Below are 23,167 nucleotides of genomic sequence, written 5' to 3'. Positions count from 1 at the left end.
GTGTGTGTGTGTGTGTGTGTGTGTGTGTGTACGCGAGTGTGTGTGAGAGAAAGAAGTTTACAGTATGTATATCTGTGTTGAGTAGACAAATACACTGGACCATGTGTAGTGATCTTATTTCTTATCTTAAGTATCTCAAGTAGGGCCGTAAGCACTATAATCATTGATGGGAGTTATTAAATACCCACAACCCTCGATCATGGATCTGAGGTTTTGAGAGCTATTTAATTGTGACAGGAAAAAAGGTATTTTAGATTGTTTCTGTAAGGTTTGCGTTTAGTGGGTGTCTCAGTTTAGAATTCAATTAAAAAAATATATTTTTTTACTTTAAAAATATAATGTTAAAGTTCACTTAATTGTCTTTCAGCACTTATATCGATACCAATACGCTAATAATTAAATTCATGGTATTGCTGATATAAAATTTCTAATATGCTTCAAATGGTTATACAGTGTGAAAAATGTATATTTACTAATTAATAGTAATATTTATTAGTCTTTTTATAAAAATATATTTAGTTGACAGAAAAGGCTATTTAAATATAAACATGGGAAATGAGCATGAACAATGAAATATCTAATGTTGTACAGTGTATATATAACATAGACCAATACAGAAAAAAACTCTAACACATATGGACCGATATATATTGTGCATTCCCACATAAAATGTAAAATGCTAAAAGAGAAGTAATACTGTGAAATATGTGGGAACTTTTACTGTTAAATTGAAGTTGAATTGCTCACTTAAAGATTTCACCTTCACATTACTTTTGATTGCACATCGCCCTCTATTGTTGCTTGTATTTTCATGACATGCCATTTAGTCAAAGTGGGTGGGACCTCTAGAGTTTAGCTTTATATAGTTAACTGTCAATCACTGAGACATAGGTGGAGTGTGTTCAGGTTTCCCAACTGCTTAAAGGTCCCAGAGGGCACATTTTACCATTTTACCCAGCTGTGAGAGAAAACATCGTACAAACCCCCAGATATTAAGGAAACTGTCACTCTCCTTGTTGCACTTTCCTCTGTGTTTCTCAAGTCCAAACACTTAAACCATTTCTGTTATTATATTATGTTAATCAGTGTTTATAAAATATGTTTTTCAGGTCGCCTGCAGGAATATGCATATGTTAGGTTGTACTTTTAATTTTTAATTATACAATAGGTTACATTTGAATGTTTGTTCACACAAGGACCAGTCTGTTGGTTACATAGATGTATTTTTACACCGTTTATTGCGTGTTCGGAACAGCAATAAGTAATCTATTGGTTAAAAAAAGTTTTTGATGGTTTAGAAGCTTGTGTAAAGAAAAAGCACCAGTGATGTCACACCAGCCTTCTCTTTTTAATGAGCCTGCTGAGACTGTTCCCTCAGGGTAAAACGGAAGAGAGTGAATGAAGGTGTAAGTATTGACTGACAGGAAGCTGATTGACGATGATTGATAGCTGAGTCCAATTTCGCGTGGGAAAAAGGAAAAGTTATGCGCTCTGCGGAACACATTTACTCATTCTGATCATGTCTGATCTAGCTTTCATTTTTCCATCTTTTAACTATATGACTTTTACCTCTGCTGGGTAAAGTCAACAATTATTTGTATCGTTCTTGTCTTATGGCTGTTCACATTCCATAGCAAAGAAAATTAAAGTAAAATAAGTGTGTGTGTTTTTTCTCATGACTTTAGTGGGTGAGTCCAGTAGCGCGTGGGTGCAGCTCATGTTCTGTTTGACAGGTGTTTACTGACTCTCCAGACCTGGTCTTCAGGCTTCACCTGAGGTAAAGGAAAGATGGCGCAGAGTGTAGGTGAGAAAAGTGTCAGAATTAGTCGTTAAAGTGTCAGCCCATTGCCAGGAAACTGCATCATCTTATTTGCTGCCAAAACGCTTTTTTGAATTCATGCACAATGTTTTTAGTGGAGCAAAGCAAGCTTTGAATAATTCTTATGTACAGAGTTCACAAGGCTGTGGCAACCTGGAAACATCAGGGAATTGTAAATATATATTTTTTTTTTTACTTCCTGGAAAAGTCATGGAATATTCTGAAGTGAATATTTTTTCTAGTAATGCTCTACTCTAAAATATTTCAATGACCTGATATTAAGCTTGTATAGACGTTTGTTATTTATATTTTTTGTGGTTTATTTTTTAATCTGTTAAATCACTTCACACTGATCTGATTGATTCATTAGCAAACCAGACTGAATCGTAATGAAAACGCCTATTCAGTAATAACAAATGACTGGAAAGATCCTGGAAAAGTCAAGATAAAATCAATGGTGAATATACACTACAGTTCAAAAGGTTGGGATCAGTTTTTTTTTTTTTTATTAATACTTTTTTCGGGATGTATTCAATTGATTAAATGTGACATTAAAGGCATTTATAATGTACAAAATATTTTCAAACAATTTCTGTTCTTTTGAACTTTTTATTCATCAACGAATCCTGAAATATAATAAGCAGCACAACTGTTTTCAACATTGATCATAATAAGAAATGTTTCTTGAGCAGCAAATCAGCACATTAAAATGATTTCTGAAGGTTCATGTGACATTGAAGACTGGAGTAATGATGCTAAAAATTTTAGCTTTGCCGTCACAGGAATAAATTATATTTGAATATGTTTTAAAATGGAAATGGTTATTGTAAATTGTAATTATATTTTGTAGTATTACGTTTTTTTTTTTTTTGTTCAAATAAAGGCACCCCTGGTAAGCATAAGATACTTTTTTCAAAATCTTACTGACCCCCAAACCTTTAATGGGAATATATATTTTTCTACAAGTGCTTCAATGAATCTGTAAATATGTAGACTGATTTATCTCTGAATGATTCGTTAGTGAATTGGATTGAATCACAATGATTTTAAAAAATTGTTTTTCCATAGTCAAAATAACTCTAAATATCATGGAAAAGTCCTAAACATACGGTTTTCTATTAGTGCCTTATGAATCTGTCAAACTGGCTCAGACTGAATCAGAAAAATATGTATCTCAAATGACTGGAAAGATGGAAATTCATTGATCAAAAAGATGGGGAACATATATGTGATCTTGCAGTTAAGACTGCTCTTTTAAAAATATCTACAATTTCTATCTATTATGTAAATATGATTTAACAGCTCTGTCAGTCTTTGTCATCTTTTACACTGCTGTCAGTATGTCTTCAACTGTTTTCAGATGCCTTGTTTGGAGCTTTTGTGCTTTGCTGAAAACGTAGGTCTCTGGTTACGCATGAGGCAGAGCTTTGGGAGGTATGTTAAGGAATCTCCTCAGTCAAACATCTTTGTGTGTTCAGCTCTCTGGGAAGTGTGTTTTCAGAGCCTGCAGCTGGTTAGATCTACATTGGGTCATGAGGGCGGGGAAAGAAGAGAAGAACTGATTGACATCTCAGAGTGGCAGCATTTCGTAAAAAAAAAACTGTTAACTGGGCTCAGTGTGGACAGACATACTTTGTTCTGGTGCTGGGGCCTATCCAAACCAAACAGGACCTCGCACCTGAATTTAATCCAGCGGTTTGTGTGAGCCAGTATTTTTTTTGTGCGTACGTGTGTGCATGGCTTGGGTCGGAAACCTCACCGTGGCTCTGCTAGGCTTGGTGAGGCAACGCAAGTGCGTATTTGTGTTACCATTGGCCCGTCCCCTCCTCTATACCTGGTTTGTTGGGGTCCGGGATATGTGTCTGTTCAAACAGAGGGCAGGTTTAAAAACTATGTGAACTCCCCACCACTTTTCTTCACCTATTCCCCAATGCTTTAATTGAGTTTTGGTTGTTTTGTCTTCAAGGTTACCACAGCGCTAAGCCATGTCAAAGCTCAGCTGTCAGCCACTCTTCCTACTGTGAATGAAGACCAGAGAGTGCGGCTTGTGCGCGTTTGAAGACAGATGGAAAGCTTAATATCGGCTTTAGGCGAGCATGGTCTTTCTCAGCCCCTCTTGGAGATGTTGGTTTGATTCTTAACGTATGCTCTCCCAGATGCAGCTCAGTTTTGCACTAATTGAAATGGTTATGTAGTCTCCGATATATCCAGTAGGATTGACAGGAGATTGGAGAGATGATGTGGGTGAAAGCCAAAGCCTTTTTCAACTGCTACTACTGGAAGGATTTGAAGCGTCTAGGCTGATTTTTCACATCTGACCACAACAATCTCAACTTATATTTACTTTCGTGTTCAGCTTTGTTCAATTTGTCCACAGGCTTGATATGTTTTTAAAGCCTTAAATGGATAGTTCACAAAAAAAGAGAAATCCAAACCTGTAGGGCTTTCCTTCTTCAGCAAAACTCAAAAGATGATGTTTTGAAGAATGTTGATAACCAAACAGTTTTGGCGAAAAATGTACTTCCATTGTATGGACAAGAAACACTGATAATATCTTATTTTATGTATGCCTAGTCTAGTAGATGCAGCTCAGTGCGTCTCAGTTTTACACTTACTTAATTGAAATGATTATGTAGTCTGTCTTCGATATATCCAGTAGGATTGACAGGAAATTGGAAAAGCTGAAGCCTTTTTCAACAGCAACTACTGGAAGGAGTCTAGGCTGATATTTCTAATGTCCACAACCATTTCAGCTTATATTTAATTTCAGCTTTGTTTGTACACAGTGATTGTTGTGTCTTCAAAGTCTTAAAGTGTTTCATTATTTGCTGACCTGCATGTCATTCCAAATTTTCTTTCTTTCCTGACATTTTTTCTTCTGCAGAACACAAAGATATTCTGAAGAATGTTGGTAACCAAACCATTTTGATGACTATTGACTATTCCATTATGAGTTCCATTGGACTCAAAAAAGAAAAGAAAAGTAATATCTCAAAATATTGTCTTTTATGTTCTACATAAGAAAGTCATACAGGTTTGGGAAGAAATGAGGGTAAGCAAATGATGACCAAATTTTCATTTTTGTGTGAATTATCCCTTTAATTCGCTCCCTCCTGACCTTCCAGTGCCAGACGGCCCGACAGTTGATACGGATCATTGGCCGCTCTCTTGTTCCATTATATGCTGTTCATTTGACTTTTTCTCCCAGTATGTGAGAGCTACTATCGCAGTGGTGGCGTCCCACCTCGTAAATTAGTGTACCCGAGCACATAACTTCATGGAACATCCTTTAAAAATAGATCTGGGGGGCTTGATGATTGATGGCTTTCTAATGAGTGCGCATTCCATCAGCAGATCTCAAAACCGCCCGGAGGCGACACTTTTTGGGTGTCTTTCTCTCTTAGCCTGCTCAAAGACTGTGAGAATTTTCACTCCATCCGCGCTCAAGGCGCTTTATACAGCCGACCGGCTGCCAAATACTCGAAAGCTAACCTTAGGGTTTGGGAGCAGCTACATGGGAACCTGTCCACACACTTCTCAGGTTGCATCCGGCTATTATGCGGCAGTAGGTTTTTGTATGATAAAAATAAGGACTTGTTTGTTGTTCTTTGTGAGAAGTATCTTCAGCGTGCACTGATTTATTGATTATCAGCAAACTGTTTGTGATTTTAGCATTATAATCTGTTTGCGTGCGTCAGTGATGTGTTGATAAGTCTGAGTTACGGTTTTGAAATCACCATAAACATCACATGGAAAAAATGCATTAAACTGTTTGCAAACTTGTGTGTGTCTGAGCAAATGAGGATCATTAGGAATGATTGGGCTGCTGTTGAATATCTCAGCTTCTGCCTTCAGGCTCTCATGTTTATTGTTTAGATTTCACGTTTCATTTCAACACAGGCCTTCCAATAGCGTACAGCATTTTCACACCTCTCTTGGGTTACAAAGTAAAGGTATGAGAGATTTTTGACAGAATGTTACAGCCGATAGTGTTCTCCCACATAAAGGCTGTTTTTGTGCAATAAATATTTTGGCTGTCTAATATTACAGTTGTGTTTCCAGCTTACTAACTAGATTTATTAAAATCTTTTTTTTTTTTTTTTTTTTTTTGCCAGTTGCAATGAACCGCATTAACCACTAGAGGCAAATAAGTGCATGCCTTGTGAGAGCTTTAAGACGGATCTGTCATTTTTCACACTTACACTTGCCCCCAGGGGATGTTTAGTGCTCAAGATCTCAATGCCGCTACTGTTGTTTAAAACCATTGCCATTGATGTTTATTAAAAGTTTAAGAAAATGCACAACCTGGTGCAGAATTATAACTAGGTATTGCAATATAAATATATTGAATGGTGTGATTCTTTTGTTTTGTCTGTGATGAATGATTTTATGTCTTTGCTTGGATAAGATTACTCAATTGAATACAGCCTGACAGTATTTATCACACAGACATCCTTGTTCCAGTGGCAGTCATCCGGATCTTGTCAGGTCAAAACATGCATTCTTCTCTTTGCTTTAACCCGCACAGCTCACCCACTCCACTACCTAGCAGTCACTCGAGATCTCTTTCAACCTTAACCCACTGAGATGTTACCATTGTGCTGGTGTAATCCATGTCTATTTATCTTCACTCAGTTGTATCTAATACGATACTATTCCATCACTCTGTTTGACATTGAAGGACTAAGCATCAAAACCTCATCTTGCTCTGCAAGAAAACATGGACCCTTTAAGATGTACCTTTATAAGAGATACCCTGCCTTGCAGGAGTACAATTAATTTGTTATATTAATGGTATTTATTTTATTATTTTATTCACTTTTTACCTTTTATACTTGCCTTTTATTTTTATTTCAACTTTTATTTTTTAATTATGTTACCTGTTTATTATTATTTTTAAATCAGCCCACAAAATTCCTTCTGCCATCAAAGAGGAGGAAAGTGTTCTTATCTCGTAGTATATCTCATCTCACCTTTTCTCAGAGTGCTTTGGTGCCTGCTCTCAAAGGACATGTGTTTTGTGGACAAACAGGCAGATCTGCTAATGAGTTTACAAGATCAGATTTCTCTCAGCAACAACATTTGTTTTGAGGGTGATTTTGTTTTTTTCGTTTTTGTTTTTTGTGTGTGTGTGTTGAACATCTGTTTCTCAGACCTCTTTGACATTCTCATTGTTTTCTTAGCCACATTTTCCCAGTCTGAATGTACTGTATTTTCTTACATTGGATAACAGTTCTTCAGCTGGCACATTGTGTTGCTTTGTGTTTAATGTGAAACTTGATTTCCATGGAAGGATTCTAACTGACTTAGAATATTTATTGACTGACTAGTATCCACCATACGTGTATGTAGATATAGGAACCAAAGAAAAGGATATCTTTAATGTCATCCTCTAAAAAACGTTTGTTTAATACCACCTAAATTGGTCTGTTGATGAAGCTAGTTCATTTATAATATGTCCGAGAATGATTAAAGCAAAAGATATTAAGTATCCCGATCCACACCATCTCAGACCCACCTTTTACTTTTTCCCCATTGGTTGTGCAATTTCAAACACTAACACTCTCTGAAAGTAAACCACTGTGTCCAAATATGAGGGAAATATATCTTCTATGTCTTTGTTTATTATTTCTGCCTGTTCTTGTGTGACTGTGGATAGTTTGAATGTGCATATTGAGTTAGTTTTAAGAGGCTTGTGGGATTCTTGGATTGTTTTATATACTGAATTTGTATTCACACAAACACTAGAACACAATAGCGCACGCAAAACAACTTGAAAGTATTAGATCTTACTTGCTCTGTAAATTTACACGGAAAAGTACACAGAAATGGCAATACATGTCGTACACTCCCAAACCACCACAAACTATCATTGCTGCTCTTTTAAATGTTGGGGTTTTTCCCTAATTAAAAAGAAAATGAGAGCATACAGTATTCTGAGCTCTTCATGTTTCTCATCACTCTTTTAAAATGATTCAAGTCACATGCTCAACAATTCATCAAAAGAGCTTTGAATCAATTTAGATTGTAGAAGGAATTGAAGTCCGTGAGCTTTTTCAGTAGTTTAACTACATTTGTGTTTTCCAGTGTGTTGAACTCAAAAGAAAGGGTTTAAAGAGGCATACATGTACAGTATGAAGTTTACATTTTGCTTCTTTTTTTTTTCTTTTTTACCTATATGATGCTGTTTCATATTGAATGACTAGGCAGATTAGCCCTCTTAAATCCAGCAAATGGAAAATCTATTTTTTAATTGCATGATATTGATCTTATTGTGATTCATCCATGCACATTTCACTTTTTAAACATAAAAAAAAAAAAGTTTATTCAGACTTTCAGATTTGCCTCCATCCAGTCAACAAACCAGTCAAAAAAAAATAATTTCGATCATCCATTTCACTCTGATGTTCATCACAATATGGAAGAAAAGTGTCGCTACTTTGGTTTCATCACAACTTTCAATTTGAGTGAAATTGTCCGGTTTCCCCCCAAGCCACCATGGTCGACTTTAACTAGTACATGCTGATCTTGTTCTAAGTGGGGAAGGTGTTCGTCGTAATGAGTTCTCCCAAATGAAGTATTACACATTTGTCTTACAAGGTCTAAAGCACTGGTATAACTTCTTCCATATGGATATGGGTCCCAATGCAAGACAGACAAAGGCTTGTCAGAATTCCCTGCTTGCTCCTAATTTTGGTCAGTTTTGGATTTGGCCTTGCGGTTTTCTTTGCTTTGAATTCCATCTCCATTTTAGAAAACCGCCTCCAAAGTGTGAAAAGTTCGGCTGGATTAACTTTATCAATTCCTTGCACTTAATGGAAAACCCCTGTGAGAGGACTTTGAAGTGTCACAGATGCTTTCCAATGAAAACAGCCTCAGACCTTCTCTCCGTGTCTCTTGAGGCAAAGCGATCCACTGGCTGCCTTTTTATTCAGCCGTCTCTTTTTTCCCCCTCATACCAGCATGAACACCGCAAAGTATTTAGGGTTACCGTTTGATTGCCAGTGACACAACATTGGCCTTGTGAAATGGCTTGTTTTTGGAAAGTGACTGAGACAGCATGATTTGTTGCTGAGATATCTAATAGATGTAGACTTTCTTGACATTTCAGAAGACGCAGAGTAAAAAGTTTAAATTATTTTCAAAGTAACGTTACCGTAGCGATTTAGTGAACTCTAAATCAAAATTGCGATTTGACTCAGTTCAACATTCTAGATAAAATATCCTCCAAGGTGTTTGATTTTAATTTCAGAGTCCAGGTAAAACACAGAGCCCTTCCTTCTTTCTTAAACGAACACACATTCTAAGACTGGTCACTCTTTCCAGCACGACGTGTCGCAGAGTTTGCTGAGGGCAGCGTTGGACGGGGTGGTGCAGGAGTGTGTGAGCTTCGTGGGAGTGGACATCAACATCTGTTCAGAGACGCTGATGAGGTAGAGACCAAATACTTTCCAGCAGGAGTCACAACATGGCAACTTCTCACTCGCCTCCCCGCTATTGCTTAGCACTCTGTTTAGTCTGACACCCTACACGTCGTGCATGCGCGCGCGCACACACACACTGTCACACGAACTGTAACATCTTTTCACTTCCCCACTACACACAAACATTGTGATCTACATACACAAACATTGCTGTTCCCTAACATATACACAAATTGAGATGTATAGCCTCGAATATTAGTCACATAAACTTACAGAAACACTGAAATGTACACATTCATTATATCCACTCGCTCTGTCTAATACCTTGTAGGATTTCGTGAGTAATTGCAAATTGTTTGCACTATGGAAAAAGGTGGCTTGGAATAATAGATTTCCAGAATACAATAAGAATCATGTCTACATGCCCCTCGATGTGCCTTAGAAACGTTTGCTTTCATTCACACAGCTTATTCTTGAAAAAAAATAAAAAAAATACTTTCAACACTATGAGGTTAGTATGTGTACTTAAGTGAGTTTAAAAAATATATATTTTGATGAAAGCAGGTAGACTTTCATATTTCATCAATACACTAAATTTAGATGCATGTAAGCATTAGACTGAAACAGGCACACATTTCTCAAAGATCAGATTGCTATATTTAATTCGGTAGGCTTATGCCTCTGATTTATAGTGTACTAAGTCACACATACATCACTATTCTGAGCTAGAAAGCTATATGATCCCATTAAGAGGCAGGGTTAAATGCTCGTGAGGTAGTCTGGGAACAGGTCATCTGTTTACCTGACTTTAAATGAGCTCTCAGTACCAGAACTCCAGACGACATGTTCGTGGCTCCAGCATTATTCGCCCCTTATTTATAAGTGATGACATACAATGTTTACATAGCTGCTTTTAGGGGAGCTGCCACTTCGAATTGGCCATACCAGGTCACAAAAAAACTTCTCAATGCCTTTCTGTTTTGTATGAAAAGGTCAAAAAGATTATGAGATCTTAGGCAGCCCTTTGGTAATTCTGCTGGAAAATGTTCTCAATATTTTACTAATATCTGACTTCTTGTTTGTGAATATATATATATAGGGATTACATAAGTATGAAAAATAATTTCCATAGCCTTGGGTGGACTTCTAAGGTGAAGTTCTTCATACAGGATGTGTGGTTAATGCTGGGTATTGACATATGAAGCAATGACTAATTCTATAAACAAACTGTAATTGAACCGTGCGTTCAAGCGGGAGGTTGTGAGAGATTAAATGTAGGCTTTTCGAACTAAATATCTGACAGATTAAACTTCATTGTGACAGAGATATATTTTAGGATGCCATTTCTGAACGTCAGAGAAAAATAGCAATACTAGCTAGTCAAGCCCATCAAGACAAAAAGTTGTGTGTTTTGTTTTATCAGGCACATAGCAGGTCTAAATGCAGGGCGAGCACGCAATATTATGGAGTGGAAAGAGAAGAACGGACCTTTTCTCAATAGAGAGCAGCTAAAACTGGTCAAAGGCCTCGGTCCTAAGAGCTTTCAGCAGTGTGCCGGCTTCATCAGGATCAACCCCGAGACAGTACCCAGGTATACGGCTGGCCCATGCCACTTCTACTTCTACATGTTTTTGCACCAAGCTACCTTTATATCCTGTAGGAGAGAATGGGATAAGATGTGTCACCCCTTAATACAAAAAATGATGCATTATTTTTCTCACATGACCATACAGTATATTGATAAACATAAAGGCTTGTGTATAAAGTGATGTAAAATATTTGTCAAAACATTAGCCATGAATTATTAAATAAAAAATGTTCCATGTGTCTTCGGTTAAGATGTGCCAGTGGCTAATAGTGATGATGACTTTTGCCTCCAAATGCTATGAAATTAAAATACTATTACAAACACTATTAATATCACAAATGCTCTTAGATAATGTAAAAAACCTTTCACTACATTAAAAGTTTCTTAATAGTAAAGGGATACTCCACTTTTTTTGGTGCAGGCGTAATGATATGACGCAGCGCCTGAAAATAGTCCCCAGCTCGCTAACTTCCAATGTGACCGGGACTAAGTTTGTCTAACCTATTAGACCTATTTTCAGGCGCTGCGTCATATCATTACGCCTGCTTCACTCATGGTACGGCAGCAAAGTTTCTTGATTATTACGCAGGAATGAGAGTATAGTTCCTAGCCATATCAGCCTAGAAAATCGCAACTTTTCATTTTCCGTCGGTCTTAGTACACGATGTAACTACAGAAGAGTCAAGTTTTAAATAGGAAAAATATCAAAACTCTTTGGTCATTTTTTTGAGAGAGATGCTAATGGTCCTGTCAGATTCAGTGATCTATGCTAAGCTATGCTAAAAGTGGTACCACCAGACCCGGAGTTCGGCTGAATGGATTCGAAAACGGTAAAACTCAACTGTTTAGCTCTGGGGGAGTTGTAAAATGAGCCTATTTCCAAAAAAAGTGGAGTATCCCTTTAAACCTTTTTCTGGCTGATTGATGAAAATGCAAATAATGTGCAACACAAAAGATTTTGGAAAGTGATTGTTTAGTGAGTTATTTTACTTATTTTCTCAGTTAAATTCATATATTTGGGGCAAAGTGGGTCAAGTTGTCTCACATTTTTTTACTTATAATTTGATGGTCATTTGTTATAAACATTTCTAATCTCAGTCGATAATCTTCTAATCTCACCCTGATGTCATCAGAAACATCTTGTTGAAAGCAAGTAAATAGTGGCACATCTTACCCTTTTTACTGTAATGTTTTTGTAATTGTGCTTCATACAGTATCTGCTCTAGAGGGAACGAAGACCTTGAGGTTCCTCAGAAACAGACAGCTAAGAAGAGAAAAGTCAAGGGCTCTGATAGCACCTCTAATGGGTTTCACCCTCTGGACCAAACCTGCATCCACCCTGAATCATACAGCATCGCTTTGAGGTGAGAAATGAGCATGGCACTGAAATATCACATTACTGCCCTACAGTAGATGATCATTGGATCTGCTTAAGGATTGAACCAAGTGGTAGCGAGTGTTTACCTCAAGTGGGAGCATCTGGGTTGCTCAGTGTGAGAGTTGTGCGAGCTGCTGCCGCTCGTATGAAAAGCACATTCAGCGTGTGCTCAGCACTCTCTGGCAGTGAATGACGCTCTCTCCACAGCTGTGCTGCTCAAGTCTGTTTAGACTACTCCAATCTGACACTTGTGCCTGTTGCTTCCAGAAGATGTGCGCACGGATGCCCTGTGGTTTGGATGTGCTTGCGTGCATGACAGCTGCAAGTTAAATCAAAATCAGTGCATGCATGTGAAAGAGGTTTTTTAAAATTGAATATGAACCGTGGGCATGGTATCCGAGCGCTGTGGAATTTGGAGGATTTATTGGTGAATGGCAAGTATAATTTAGAAACAAGACATTCATTCACTGCCTATTACTCACTTTTTTAATTTCCTCCATAGCTGATGTCGTACTTTGGCATTAGGTGTAGCACAGTGTGTGTACTACTAGTGCAATTACACTTTGTGTCACTTTGTTTGTGTATGTGCGCATTTGCGTACTTAGACCACATTGAAAATCTGGGATTGTTTTTTTTAAACCTGAAAATAAAACAAATATGTTTTATAAAGTTATGACTTAAAAATGTACCTTTATATATATTTATATGTAGTATAGTATAGTCATTTATATTGTCATTTTGTTTTAATTCTATTACAGATATTTTATTTTATCTTTGTAATTCAATTAACATGCTTTCATTACAAATTATATTAATACAAATTATATAAATTAAACAGATTTAAAATAGACGTATTTTCACTGGTGGTCTGAGACTTGTGGACCCCACTGTATATGCATGTGTGTGAGTGAATGTCCGTCCACTGTTTCTCTGCCTGATCTGTCATCAGAGGCGCCTTTTGGGGTCAGAGGTCTAATAAAGCCACTTAGGGGTATGGAGTGGGGGAATAATCACCCTGTCATATCCTCCCTCCTCTCCTCCTCTTCTGTTTGTTTTCATTTCTCTCCGTTAGGCTTCATTTCCGACTAAACCAGGCAGAAAAGCCTCCCTTTGCAGTCCCTTGTATTATCACCATTCTCTATCGTTACCAAATGCTGTGCTAATGGACGTTTCTCCACTCCAATTGTCATCATGAGCCCAAGCATATTTTTCTTGGAGTAACAGGATTTGATTAAACATGGCCACCAGCAGTGCTGAGTTGGTAATGTAGCGCCCAGCTAATGTACTGGACTTTAAACAAGGGTTTCTAGGGGGCTTTGGAGGAATTCTGGGTATTGCTAATAAATTGTATCAAATATGTTGCGAGCTTCAGCCAGGGCTGGAATCATAAGGCTAATGATGCGAGCAGAACCGTCTGAGCGATGGCTTTATAATGATGATGACAAGCTTGACATATTCCCAACAATCTGTAACCCATTTCTGTACTGGGTTCATCACTCTTGTCCTCTGTTTCACCAGCTCATTCGCTTTCCCATTGCAAATTATTGGACATCTCTTTTTCACTTCCTCTCTCATTCTCATTCACGACCCTGTTTATTTATCAATGCAGCAGTTAATGAGAATAGAAATTAAATGAAAATGCACCCCTCTCAGCATCAGTAACTGGTTTGCACTTAATATTTGTGAAGTCGGGACTGGAGGTGGCTTAAATGAGTCACACATTGTGCTTGTGAAAACATGCAGCTTGTCTTCCTCCATTTTGTGAGTGATTTCGTTCCACGTTGGGCGCTTTGTGAAGCGTGGGCCAGCGGACGGTAATGGCGGATCATGTTGCTCTAATGTGATGAACTTGATACCCTTAGCCCCACCACTTCCCACTCATTCACACACACACAAAACACACAAACAATATGTAGCGCTGACCCTCTGATTGACCATCTATGTATGTAGTATTTATGTATTAGCTGTGAAACAAAGTTTAATGCTAGCTCTTATTGGAGACTATTCTTTGGATATGGAAATTATAACAAAATAAGCTCTGACTTCACTCTAGACTAGTTAATGCTTGATATTTATGTTATTATTGCCAATAACTGAGAGTGCTTTCTTAGTTTTTCAACATTTTGCGAGAGCATGTAGAGGAAGGTAGTGATTAGGGCTGTCACAAAACACTGGTTTTGGCAATAATAACCATGATAATTGAAAAATCAAACAATGACGTCTTAATACTACACCTATGATAATTTTGTAAATAATCCATCGCAGAAATCTGGTTGACACTTCTACATTGCACCTTATCGCAGGTTGCCAACCATTTTAAAGTGGAAAAAAATAAATGACGAGGCAGTGTGTAGCTACTACTGCCGCACAAAATAGTTTCAGAGGAGATAACATATGAAAGCAAGACACTCTACCCGCACCTAAAATAAAATTAGCTCGCAAGTGGGAGTTTTGTTTTGTTTTGGATTACGTAAAAAAGACAGTGTGTTAGACACCCCAGTCCGCAGGAAGTGCTTATCAACAGTAAGTTCTTTTTGTAAAAAAAAAATGTATACATGTAAATCCTGTTCACAAAAATAATTGTTTTGAAATTGATTCCTATGATATTGTTCCTTTATGTCATTATCATTATATTTGTGGTGTGGACTTAACTTATTTTCATAGAATTTGAATGATTATTAAAACTCTGTTGTTATCGTCCTTGGTGTAAACGTGCCTTTATGGTGACGAATTCTTATGGTTTTTAAAATGTCTATAGATGTTGTGATATAATATTGTTATCGTTAGTTATTTTGGCCATGGTAATCATGTAGTGATAATCTTGTAACAGCACTAGAAGTGATGTATTGGAACAGTTCACCCAAATATAAAAATGTTGTCATCATTTACTCACCCTCATGTCATTTCAAAGCCCTATCACTTTCACTATCACTATCATATTTTGAAGAATATCCTGGCCACTCTTTTTCATATAATAAAAGTAAATGAGGACAGATGCTGTCAAGCTCCAAATTTATAAAATCATAAAAGTGCTCCATATGACTGTTGCACAGCATTCCAAGTTTTCTGAAGTCATATGATAGCTTTGTGTGAAGAACAGACCTCTGAAATCTATAGCAAATGTGTTGCAGTTAGTTATTGCATTAGGTTTAACGTGAATTATGGCCGTTTTCGTTTTGTGAACTATTCCTTTGAGTACTTTTCTGTCTTCAGCAACCAAGCAACACACAGATCCATTTTGCCGTTATGAGTATTGCCAAGATGAGTCTGAAGAAGTGAATAGCTCTTCTTCATCTTCTTCAATGTAGCATTAGTAACTTATTTTTCTCAGTCAGTGAATCATCTGAGGGTTGATATCAAATTTCTCACATTCACTGATGATAAAGAATTAACTTCAGGGTTATTGCTAAAGGGACCACACACTAAAGCAGCCTCATTGTGTCTGGATAGCCTCTATCATTGGGCCCACCCAGTAGCTTACGGTGTGGGGAACAGAGGCCTCATCCACAATGCTCCTCGGCAGAGCTGCTTTTCATTATGCCCGGAGAATAAGGCAGACTCCACTCTTCTGAATCCAAAAGAGCAGAAGCCCTGGTACCCCCTAAACACTAACACACCAGAGGGAAACATAAGCCCAGCTGAGACCCCCTCCAGAAACCTGAGCCCTTGGGCCAATCGCCCACCACCGCCACACTCACACTGTAACTGTTCATAAATCACTCAGAGTTCAGCACTGCACCCTCCTCTCTCTCTCTTCATCTCCATTCTGTCCTTGTGCCAACTCTGGCATTCCAGAGGGACAGCTGGAGGGAAGCACAGTGTCCCTGACCAACATCACGGAAATCTGTAAAGTACTAGTGGAGGATGATGGGTAGTTGCTGTTGGGCAATATGAGTGCTTGAGTAATTTGTTGAAATTGGTACAAGTACAGGGCACAGGTATATGTGTGTGAAGTCCTTTACAAGCAGGCGTTGTCAGGACACTATAAGCTTGAGTCTGAATTTTTAATTAATTGATTTTAATTTAGTTTAGTTTTTTTAATGTATGGTTTTTAACATTGAGCAAAAAACATACCGACTTAAAACTTTTAAACAGTAGTGTATATAAATTCTATGAAATGTAATGGTCAAAGTTAGACCATTAGTGCTGTTGTTGCTCTGGACTGGAGACTGCAGAACATGCAATGCCACATGCAATACCACATGAATGACTCTGTTCTGCAGTTCTTTCATCAAACCTTTTACTTGAGAGACAAGCTGGAATTCGTCCACAGTGTGTGTTCGTGTCTGTTACTCTTTGCATTTTCATCACCTCATTGCTCAAAGATTATTTTTTGTTTCACTAGATCTAGTTCTGCTCTAGAACTGGTTCAAAGTGAGCATGAAAGGCTTCTTTTGGCACTAAACTTCTGTCTTCACAGGTCAGTATTGAAAATATATGGCCAGCAATTTTTAGGGTTTTGGTTCATTCTTAGCAGGTTTAGCTCTTAGTATACCTTGGTGCATAACTCATCCCACTCTGTTTGTGCTAAGCCATGATAACTCAAATCTCGCAGCTTGTTAAAGAAAGTTAAACGTATGATTTTTGCCTGGTGGACGATAAAACAGGCGTAAAATCCTATAGACGTACACAAGTCATCTGAGCTATATTTGGATCATATTTTTGAGGGAGTTGGATTCTTTTGCAATTGGGAACACCCTAAAAACTACCCAGAACACCCTTGCAACTGCATAGCAATGCCCTAGCAACTATGTAAAGTTCCCTAGCAACACCCTGGCAACCATCCTATCATTGGGTATCATTCACTAATAATTGTGTAGATAGACATTTGCATACACATGGATTTGTTCTTAACCTTGTCTTAATATGAATTAATTTGGAATATTCTTCTAATTGAAAGAACTTGTGCCAACAGACCCAAACCATCTCCATATTCTGCACAACCTTTCGCCACTCTCAGCAAACATACAGTATGATGCTCTCTACACACAGTCTAAAGTTGCATGCTATCAGCATCCTTCCTGTCAGTCATACACTTTTAAGGAGGGTGAGTCGAGAAGAAGCAATGATCTGTATGTATGAGTATTAGTGTTGTATATCTGTGTGCGAATTGTGAAATTGTCTGAGTACATACAAAAGAAGGAGTGCGGGTAGATTTGCCTGTCACTGTTGCTGTCAAGCCCTCTATCTGCAGCAGGAAATGGGTGGGGCTTGAACCCACCTGCCCTGTCAGTCACACAGAGGACAGCTGCGCTGGCGTCAGGCTGTCACGACGATGGCCATCCATCAGCAAGCTGGCTCAGCAGGTCCGCCCCCTCCTCTTGCCAAAACTCACATTCCAGTAATGCCCAGGACCCCAGCATTCCACAGCCACCTCTGGACAGCTTGACCCCCTGCTACAGGCTTGTTGCACGCTCCAGGACATGTGTGTCCCTGTAGAGGTTATACAGCTCATTTGCATCGTGCTCTAAGAGAGCAGTATTCATGCACGCACTTAGTGGTTGTATGAAGGCAATATGAGGAATTATGGACTGGCCTTTTTTTAGTATGCACAATTTTACATATAAATCAATGATGAAATGAAAAATACACAGGGGACATTATAATGTTGTGATGACTAAATTCACTTTATTCCATTTAGCATTTATTTTATATAAAAATAAATAAAAAATGTATTTAGACAACATTGTATAGAATTGTATTATTGACCATTTATTGGCCATAACACAAACATAATCAGTATTAGCCAGAATTGTAATGTGGAAACATGTTTTATGGTTATGAAATTGCATTTCATACTGCATTGATGCATAACAATTTTAATCTGATTATTTAATTACATTTATTGATTGAAAAAGCCTACATAGGACAAAACATTGAAGATCATTTTTATGAGATCTGAAAATTCTGGCACTAAAATTGCAATGAATTTAGTTAAAGATTGTTCCAGTTTCTTCGGCAATGTGTCTTTTAGTGATTATTATAAGCAGAGCTGTGATTTTTAAATCTGTTAAGCATGTTCTGTAAATGATCTGTAAATTATTTAGCCTAATAATATTTTTAATACTGTTATATATGGGTTCCCTTTGAACCACAAACTAATTTTAAAATCAACAGTATTTGAGCTTTAAGTACTGACAGATGTGTTACAGGTTTTTGAATGCACACACCCTCAAACTTATAACAAGACTCTAAAACCTAAGAAATGTGGCGTTTAAAAAACAAAGCCATATAAAACTTTTGTTCATTTTCTGTTTAATTTTAGTAAAGCACTAATCTAGAATCTTTAGATCTTGGAAGTGTCACCGCTGGGCATTTATTTGTAATCAATAATTTCAATGCAACTCCCTAAATCAAATCTTGATGTGCCTAAAGATTCATACCCATCCATATGTTGTGCATTTACACATAAGCAGTTTATTATTTAGAGTATATGGCCCTTACAGACTGACCTACTATGCAACACAGTATGAAACTGAAGTTTGAGCACTGTCTCCGTGTTGCAGTTCATGATCACATTATGAAAATATTGGCTCATCCTGAGCCAGAGATTATGGGTTGTGCCAAGTAATAGGCCATGTCTGGATCATTTTCGCTGGCTGTGTTTGGTCTGTGTTCCTGCTTCACTGCTACTAACCTTTTTCCTTTAATGTATGGCGCTCACAAGGCAGTTAGATTTATGAAGGGAGACAGAGTCTTCATCTCTGGGACTCTAGAAATCAAGATTTAGGGCATAATTAGTCTCACCTCCCCTCTCATATCTACCTCCTCTCCCAGTCTTTGCTCTCCTCCACTCCGTGTGTCGACCTTCAGGCTCCTTGCTGGTGTCGGGGGAGTTCCTCCACGTGTGCTGGGCTCTGGGAAGGGCTATTAAAAAGCCATTCATTAAGACACCACCTCCCATGGACCTCAACAAACCTCACTGCCTTACCGCAATATCTGAATCAAGTGTATGTGTTCCTATGTGGACTGTTTCTGAATAAGATATAAAGTTTACAGGTTTTATATGAAATGTCCTTAAAAGCTGATAAAATGCACGTAATTTATTTCTTCACTTGTCAAGAGAGTAATTTTCAGTTCTTGCTCTCTTCGTTCAGGTTCTTGTCTCAAATAGGGGGCAGTTTGGATCAGATGGGCAGTGCTGTTCTCAGGCAGAGTGTTGAGAGCAGTGTTCAGAGCAGTGGTCTGGATGTCTTGGCCAAATTTCTGGACACCACACCTGAGACACTACAGCTCATTGTGGACGGACTCATTCAGCCACCTGGCTTTGACATTCGTCAGGGTAAGAATCAATCTGTGACGTGCCCACACTGTTTCCTTTCTATAGAGGACAGTATAACCTTTGTCTCTAAAGATATTTGCAGGGCAAAAAAAAAAAAAAAAAGATTACCCACTGGCCCAGCAAGTTAACGTAACTGTCACTAAATGTAGTGGAAAAAAAGAATACAAATTTCTAGCAAGTATAAAAATACATCTCTAAAAATAAAAATGTATCATTCTTTTGTGTTGGGTCCAGTAACTACTTGTTCAGCAAAAAAGCAACAATAACAAAAAAACACTTTGAGCGCACAGAAGTTTAGCTGAATGTCTGAGTAGCTTTTCCAACAGACTTTCATTGCACTGTAACTTCTTTACATTTTGGTGAATTGATTGCAAATGTGTACTGTATTATTTTGTATGATCTCATTCATACATTTTGGTATGCTCTGGGTTAGGTTTAGTTTTTTTTCCATGCTTAGTTTTTCCTAAAAATGTAATGTTTTTTGTATGATTTCATATGAAATTGCCAACTCAAAAGGTAGTTACGTTTTCTCATGAGATCAGGGTTGGCTTTTTAATACAATGCATGTGTTTTGAACTTATGTTTTTCGTATCGTATAGCCTGTGGCAAAATTTTAAAACAGAAGTTTACTGTACCTTAGGGTAACACACAGATGAAGGTTTTGAAATTAACTTAGCACAACACTAACCACAGTATCAAAGTACTTTCTCAACATGGCCGCTATTCAGATCATAGACAATGCTGGCATCTCGTTCTCTTTTCCTCCTTCCCATCTAACAATTTCCCTCCCGTCTCCCCCGAGTCCGTCTCTTGTCTGTGAGATGACTGGGCGGCGCTCCAGGCTTTTGAAGTCTTGCCGCGTAATTTGGGGGAAGACCCGCATTATTAAAGCAGACCTGCCGACAGATATATCATTAATGAGAGAGAAAGCTGCGTAAAGAGGAAAGCAGAGTAGCCTTGATCCCAGTGCTAAAATCCCCTAGTGACTCTCCGAGTGAATAAAAACGACCGAACAACAAATGCCTCTTCTGGTTTTTATGTTGAGTTCAGACATCCGAGAAGACATTGTTTTCCTTCTGCGGGTGTTGATAGTAAATGTTATGTTTCATTAAAGGTGACAGGATTATAATTGAGATGAATGTCTTAAGGTGTTTTCAGGGTAGGGGAACAAAGTTCATTATATTCAGAAAAAGGTTTTCTTTGGGAAGGGGAGGAGGTTTTATTTCAGTACTTGAAAAGATGATGGTAATGTTCGTTGAATTTGAAAAAACCTTTTGCTCATATCTGAATAAAGTGTTTTTTAACGTTATTGATCGAGACCATTAGTGCGGGACACTCCAGATGATGAGATGTCATCTCGTCTGTGTCGTGCACTAGATGGGACGCTAGCTTTCTCATTAGAAGGCTTGCAGGCTCACTTCCGCTGGTTGGAAGCCTGATGGGTTCTGCTCTGTAGCCAGCTGTATAAATAACTGCCATGGGAGCGGTGCTCTAGGTAAGGTGGCCCGGATAAGAATAATCAGAGATGAATGTTTCCTGGACTGCAGAGCCTGCTGAGAGGCCATGTTTATGTAAAAAGCACCTCCCAAAGAAAATCACCCCAAAAAACAGACAAAATGGGCCTGGAAAGAAGAGGTTTGAGAGGCTTGGTAATATTATTTGTTTTCAATTATTAACCAAAGCTTGTTTCTAATGTCTAGCTTTGGAATTCTTGGATCAGTTTGAAGCAGGGTCCTTAAGACACGCTGGGAAGAAGGGCTAGGCTATGTCAGTCTTAAGGCCCGGTCCGTCACACCAAGGACGATAACGATAAAGATGTTGTTCTAAAAATCATTCACATCACAGCTATAACAATGACCACACAGAGAAACGATATCGTTGGAATCACTTTCAGAAAGATTTTATCCAGCTGATGAACAATAAAAACATTGACAGCCAATCAGAATCCATCCTGCTGTAACAAGCTTGAGCATTTAAAGCGGCAGACAAACACTCACTTAGAATAGACATGATATCGTCCGCTGGTGTGGACGCTAATAATTATCTTTATAGTTATCATGGTGTGAACGGGCCTTTAGTTATTGGATATAGACCAAATCTGTTTAAATATTCTCTCTCTCCTGAATTTCATCTTTGTTTCTATCGGGGCAGTTATATTTACCGTTGCTTTTCGGAATTTCGCAAAATCCAGGAATCTAAGTGATCAAGTGCTCCGCGTGAGGGTGAAAAAGTTCCCTATGAAGTTATTCGCTTGGTTTGACTTCTGTGTGAACTGTGCATCATTATTTTTTTAGCCACGAAATTTCAGTAATGTGACTGCAACTTACCCTAATTATTTTCTTTTCTTTTTTTTGCCCTCAATAGATTTTGAGCAGGCAGACTTCAAGCGAGAAATTGTGTCCATGAATGACCTGCACGATGGCATGGTTCTGACGGGCCGTGTAACAAACACTGCTTTATTTGGAGCTTTTGTGGACATCGGAGTCGGCCGTTCTGGTCTCATCCCAAAGCGTTTCATCACACCGGAAAAACTTCCTATTGACCAGAGACGAAGAAGCCTAGCTCTCGGCCCAGGTGAGCGGGTAGAGGTACGGGTCATGAATGTGGATCTTCAGAGGAATCGGATCAGTCTGGACCTCATTAGGGTTCTCAGATAGGAACTATAATTGAGGATTTACTGTAGTCAAGTGTATTTAACTGTTTTCATGTGGAATAATGTGTTTATGGAAAATGAACATTGAAAATTGTGTTGACTGCTGAATGAGAAAATGTCTTAAATGGTTTTATTTGCACATTTGCAAGTTTCAGTCCGCAAATAATAATGTTAGATTGTTTTTCATGTCTGGTGACGACAATCTTTTGTTCTTGTACAAAGATGCTGGGTTTTTTTTTTTTTTTTTTTTTTTTTTTTTTGCTGTTACTATAGTTTTCAAAACCTTCAATAAAATAGATGTTATGTTTCATGAAACATGACAGGATTATAATTGAGATGAATGTCTTGATATTCCCAAATATGATGATTCCAACTGCAAGGGACACTTCCTAAAATATAAAGGCAGTTATATATTTAAAATATATATTAGGGATAATAGGCATGCTGTTTTCAAAATTAAATTTGTGTTTGCATTATCATTGAACTAAAGCCAAAGCAAATAATTCAAATATTATCTGGAGAATATTTACTTCATTTTAAGGTGACAGTTAAGTTAAGTTTAAAAACTTGTGGTATAATGGATCTGAATTTCTTCTGCAGTTAATAATAATAATAATATTTAATATAATACTACTTAAGTTACAACTGAAATATTATCGATATTGAACTTTTTACATATAATAATAATAATAATAATGTTTTGTTGTGTTTCTTTATCCTACTTTTATACTGTAGTTGTTTTCTATTGCAACATGATTGATGACTGAAGAGGGCGTTTCAGAGGACAGTGATCCAGACACTATTATAGCAACTGGATGCTGTTGCTAAGAACCACTCAGGATGCAGCCGCAGTCACAGATGTTGCCAAACTCAGGCCTGTTTGATTGACAGACACTTATCAGGCAGAGAATGGGGAAGGGGGGGTGGGGATGTAAAAGCAGCTGCCACATTGCAATATGACTAGAGGCCGTGGGGAAAAACGAAAGCTAATTATCCTAGACTAGCCACGTGCTAATGAGCCCC

General features: G+C 37.9%; 1 protein-coding gene across 2 annotated transcripts in view; it reads left to right on the top strand.

Moving 5' to 3' along the window:
- Positions 1–23,021, top strand: part of srbd1 (S1 RNA binding domain 1) — a 55,721-nt gene extending 32,700 nt beyond the window's left edge. Inside the window, exons 17-22 of one of the 2 annotated variants that reach the window (XM_084391212.1) lie at positions 9,146–9,252; positions 10,667–10,834; positions 12,046–12,195; positions 19,307–19,491; positions 21,856–22,065; positions 22,880–23,021. In XM_084391212.1, the coding sequence (XP_084247338.1) occupies positions 9,146–9,252; positions 10,667–10,834; positions 12,046–12,195; positions 19,307–19,491; positions 21,856–22,065; positions 22,880–22,911 (852 nt within the window). In that variant the 3' untranslated portion in view covers positions 22,912–23,021. Of the gene's footprint in view, positions 1–9,145; positions 9,253–10,666; positions 10,835–12,045; positions 12,196–19,306; positions 19,492–21,855; positions 22,474–22,879 lie in introns of those variants that run through there. The other variant, XM_084391211.1, reaches the window with a different exon arrangement.
- The last annotated feature ends 146 nt before the right edge of the window (positions 23,022–23,167 follow it).

This window comes from Rutilus rutilus (genome assembly GCF_951802725.1).
Source record: "Rutilus rutilus genome assembly, chromosome: 20".
Lineage (NCBI taxonomy): Eukaryota > Metazoa > Chordata > Actinopteri > Cypriniformes > Leuciscidae > Rutilus > Rutilus rutilus.
This window is presented reverse-complemented; position numbering and strand designations above follow the sequence as displayed.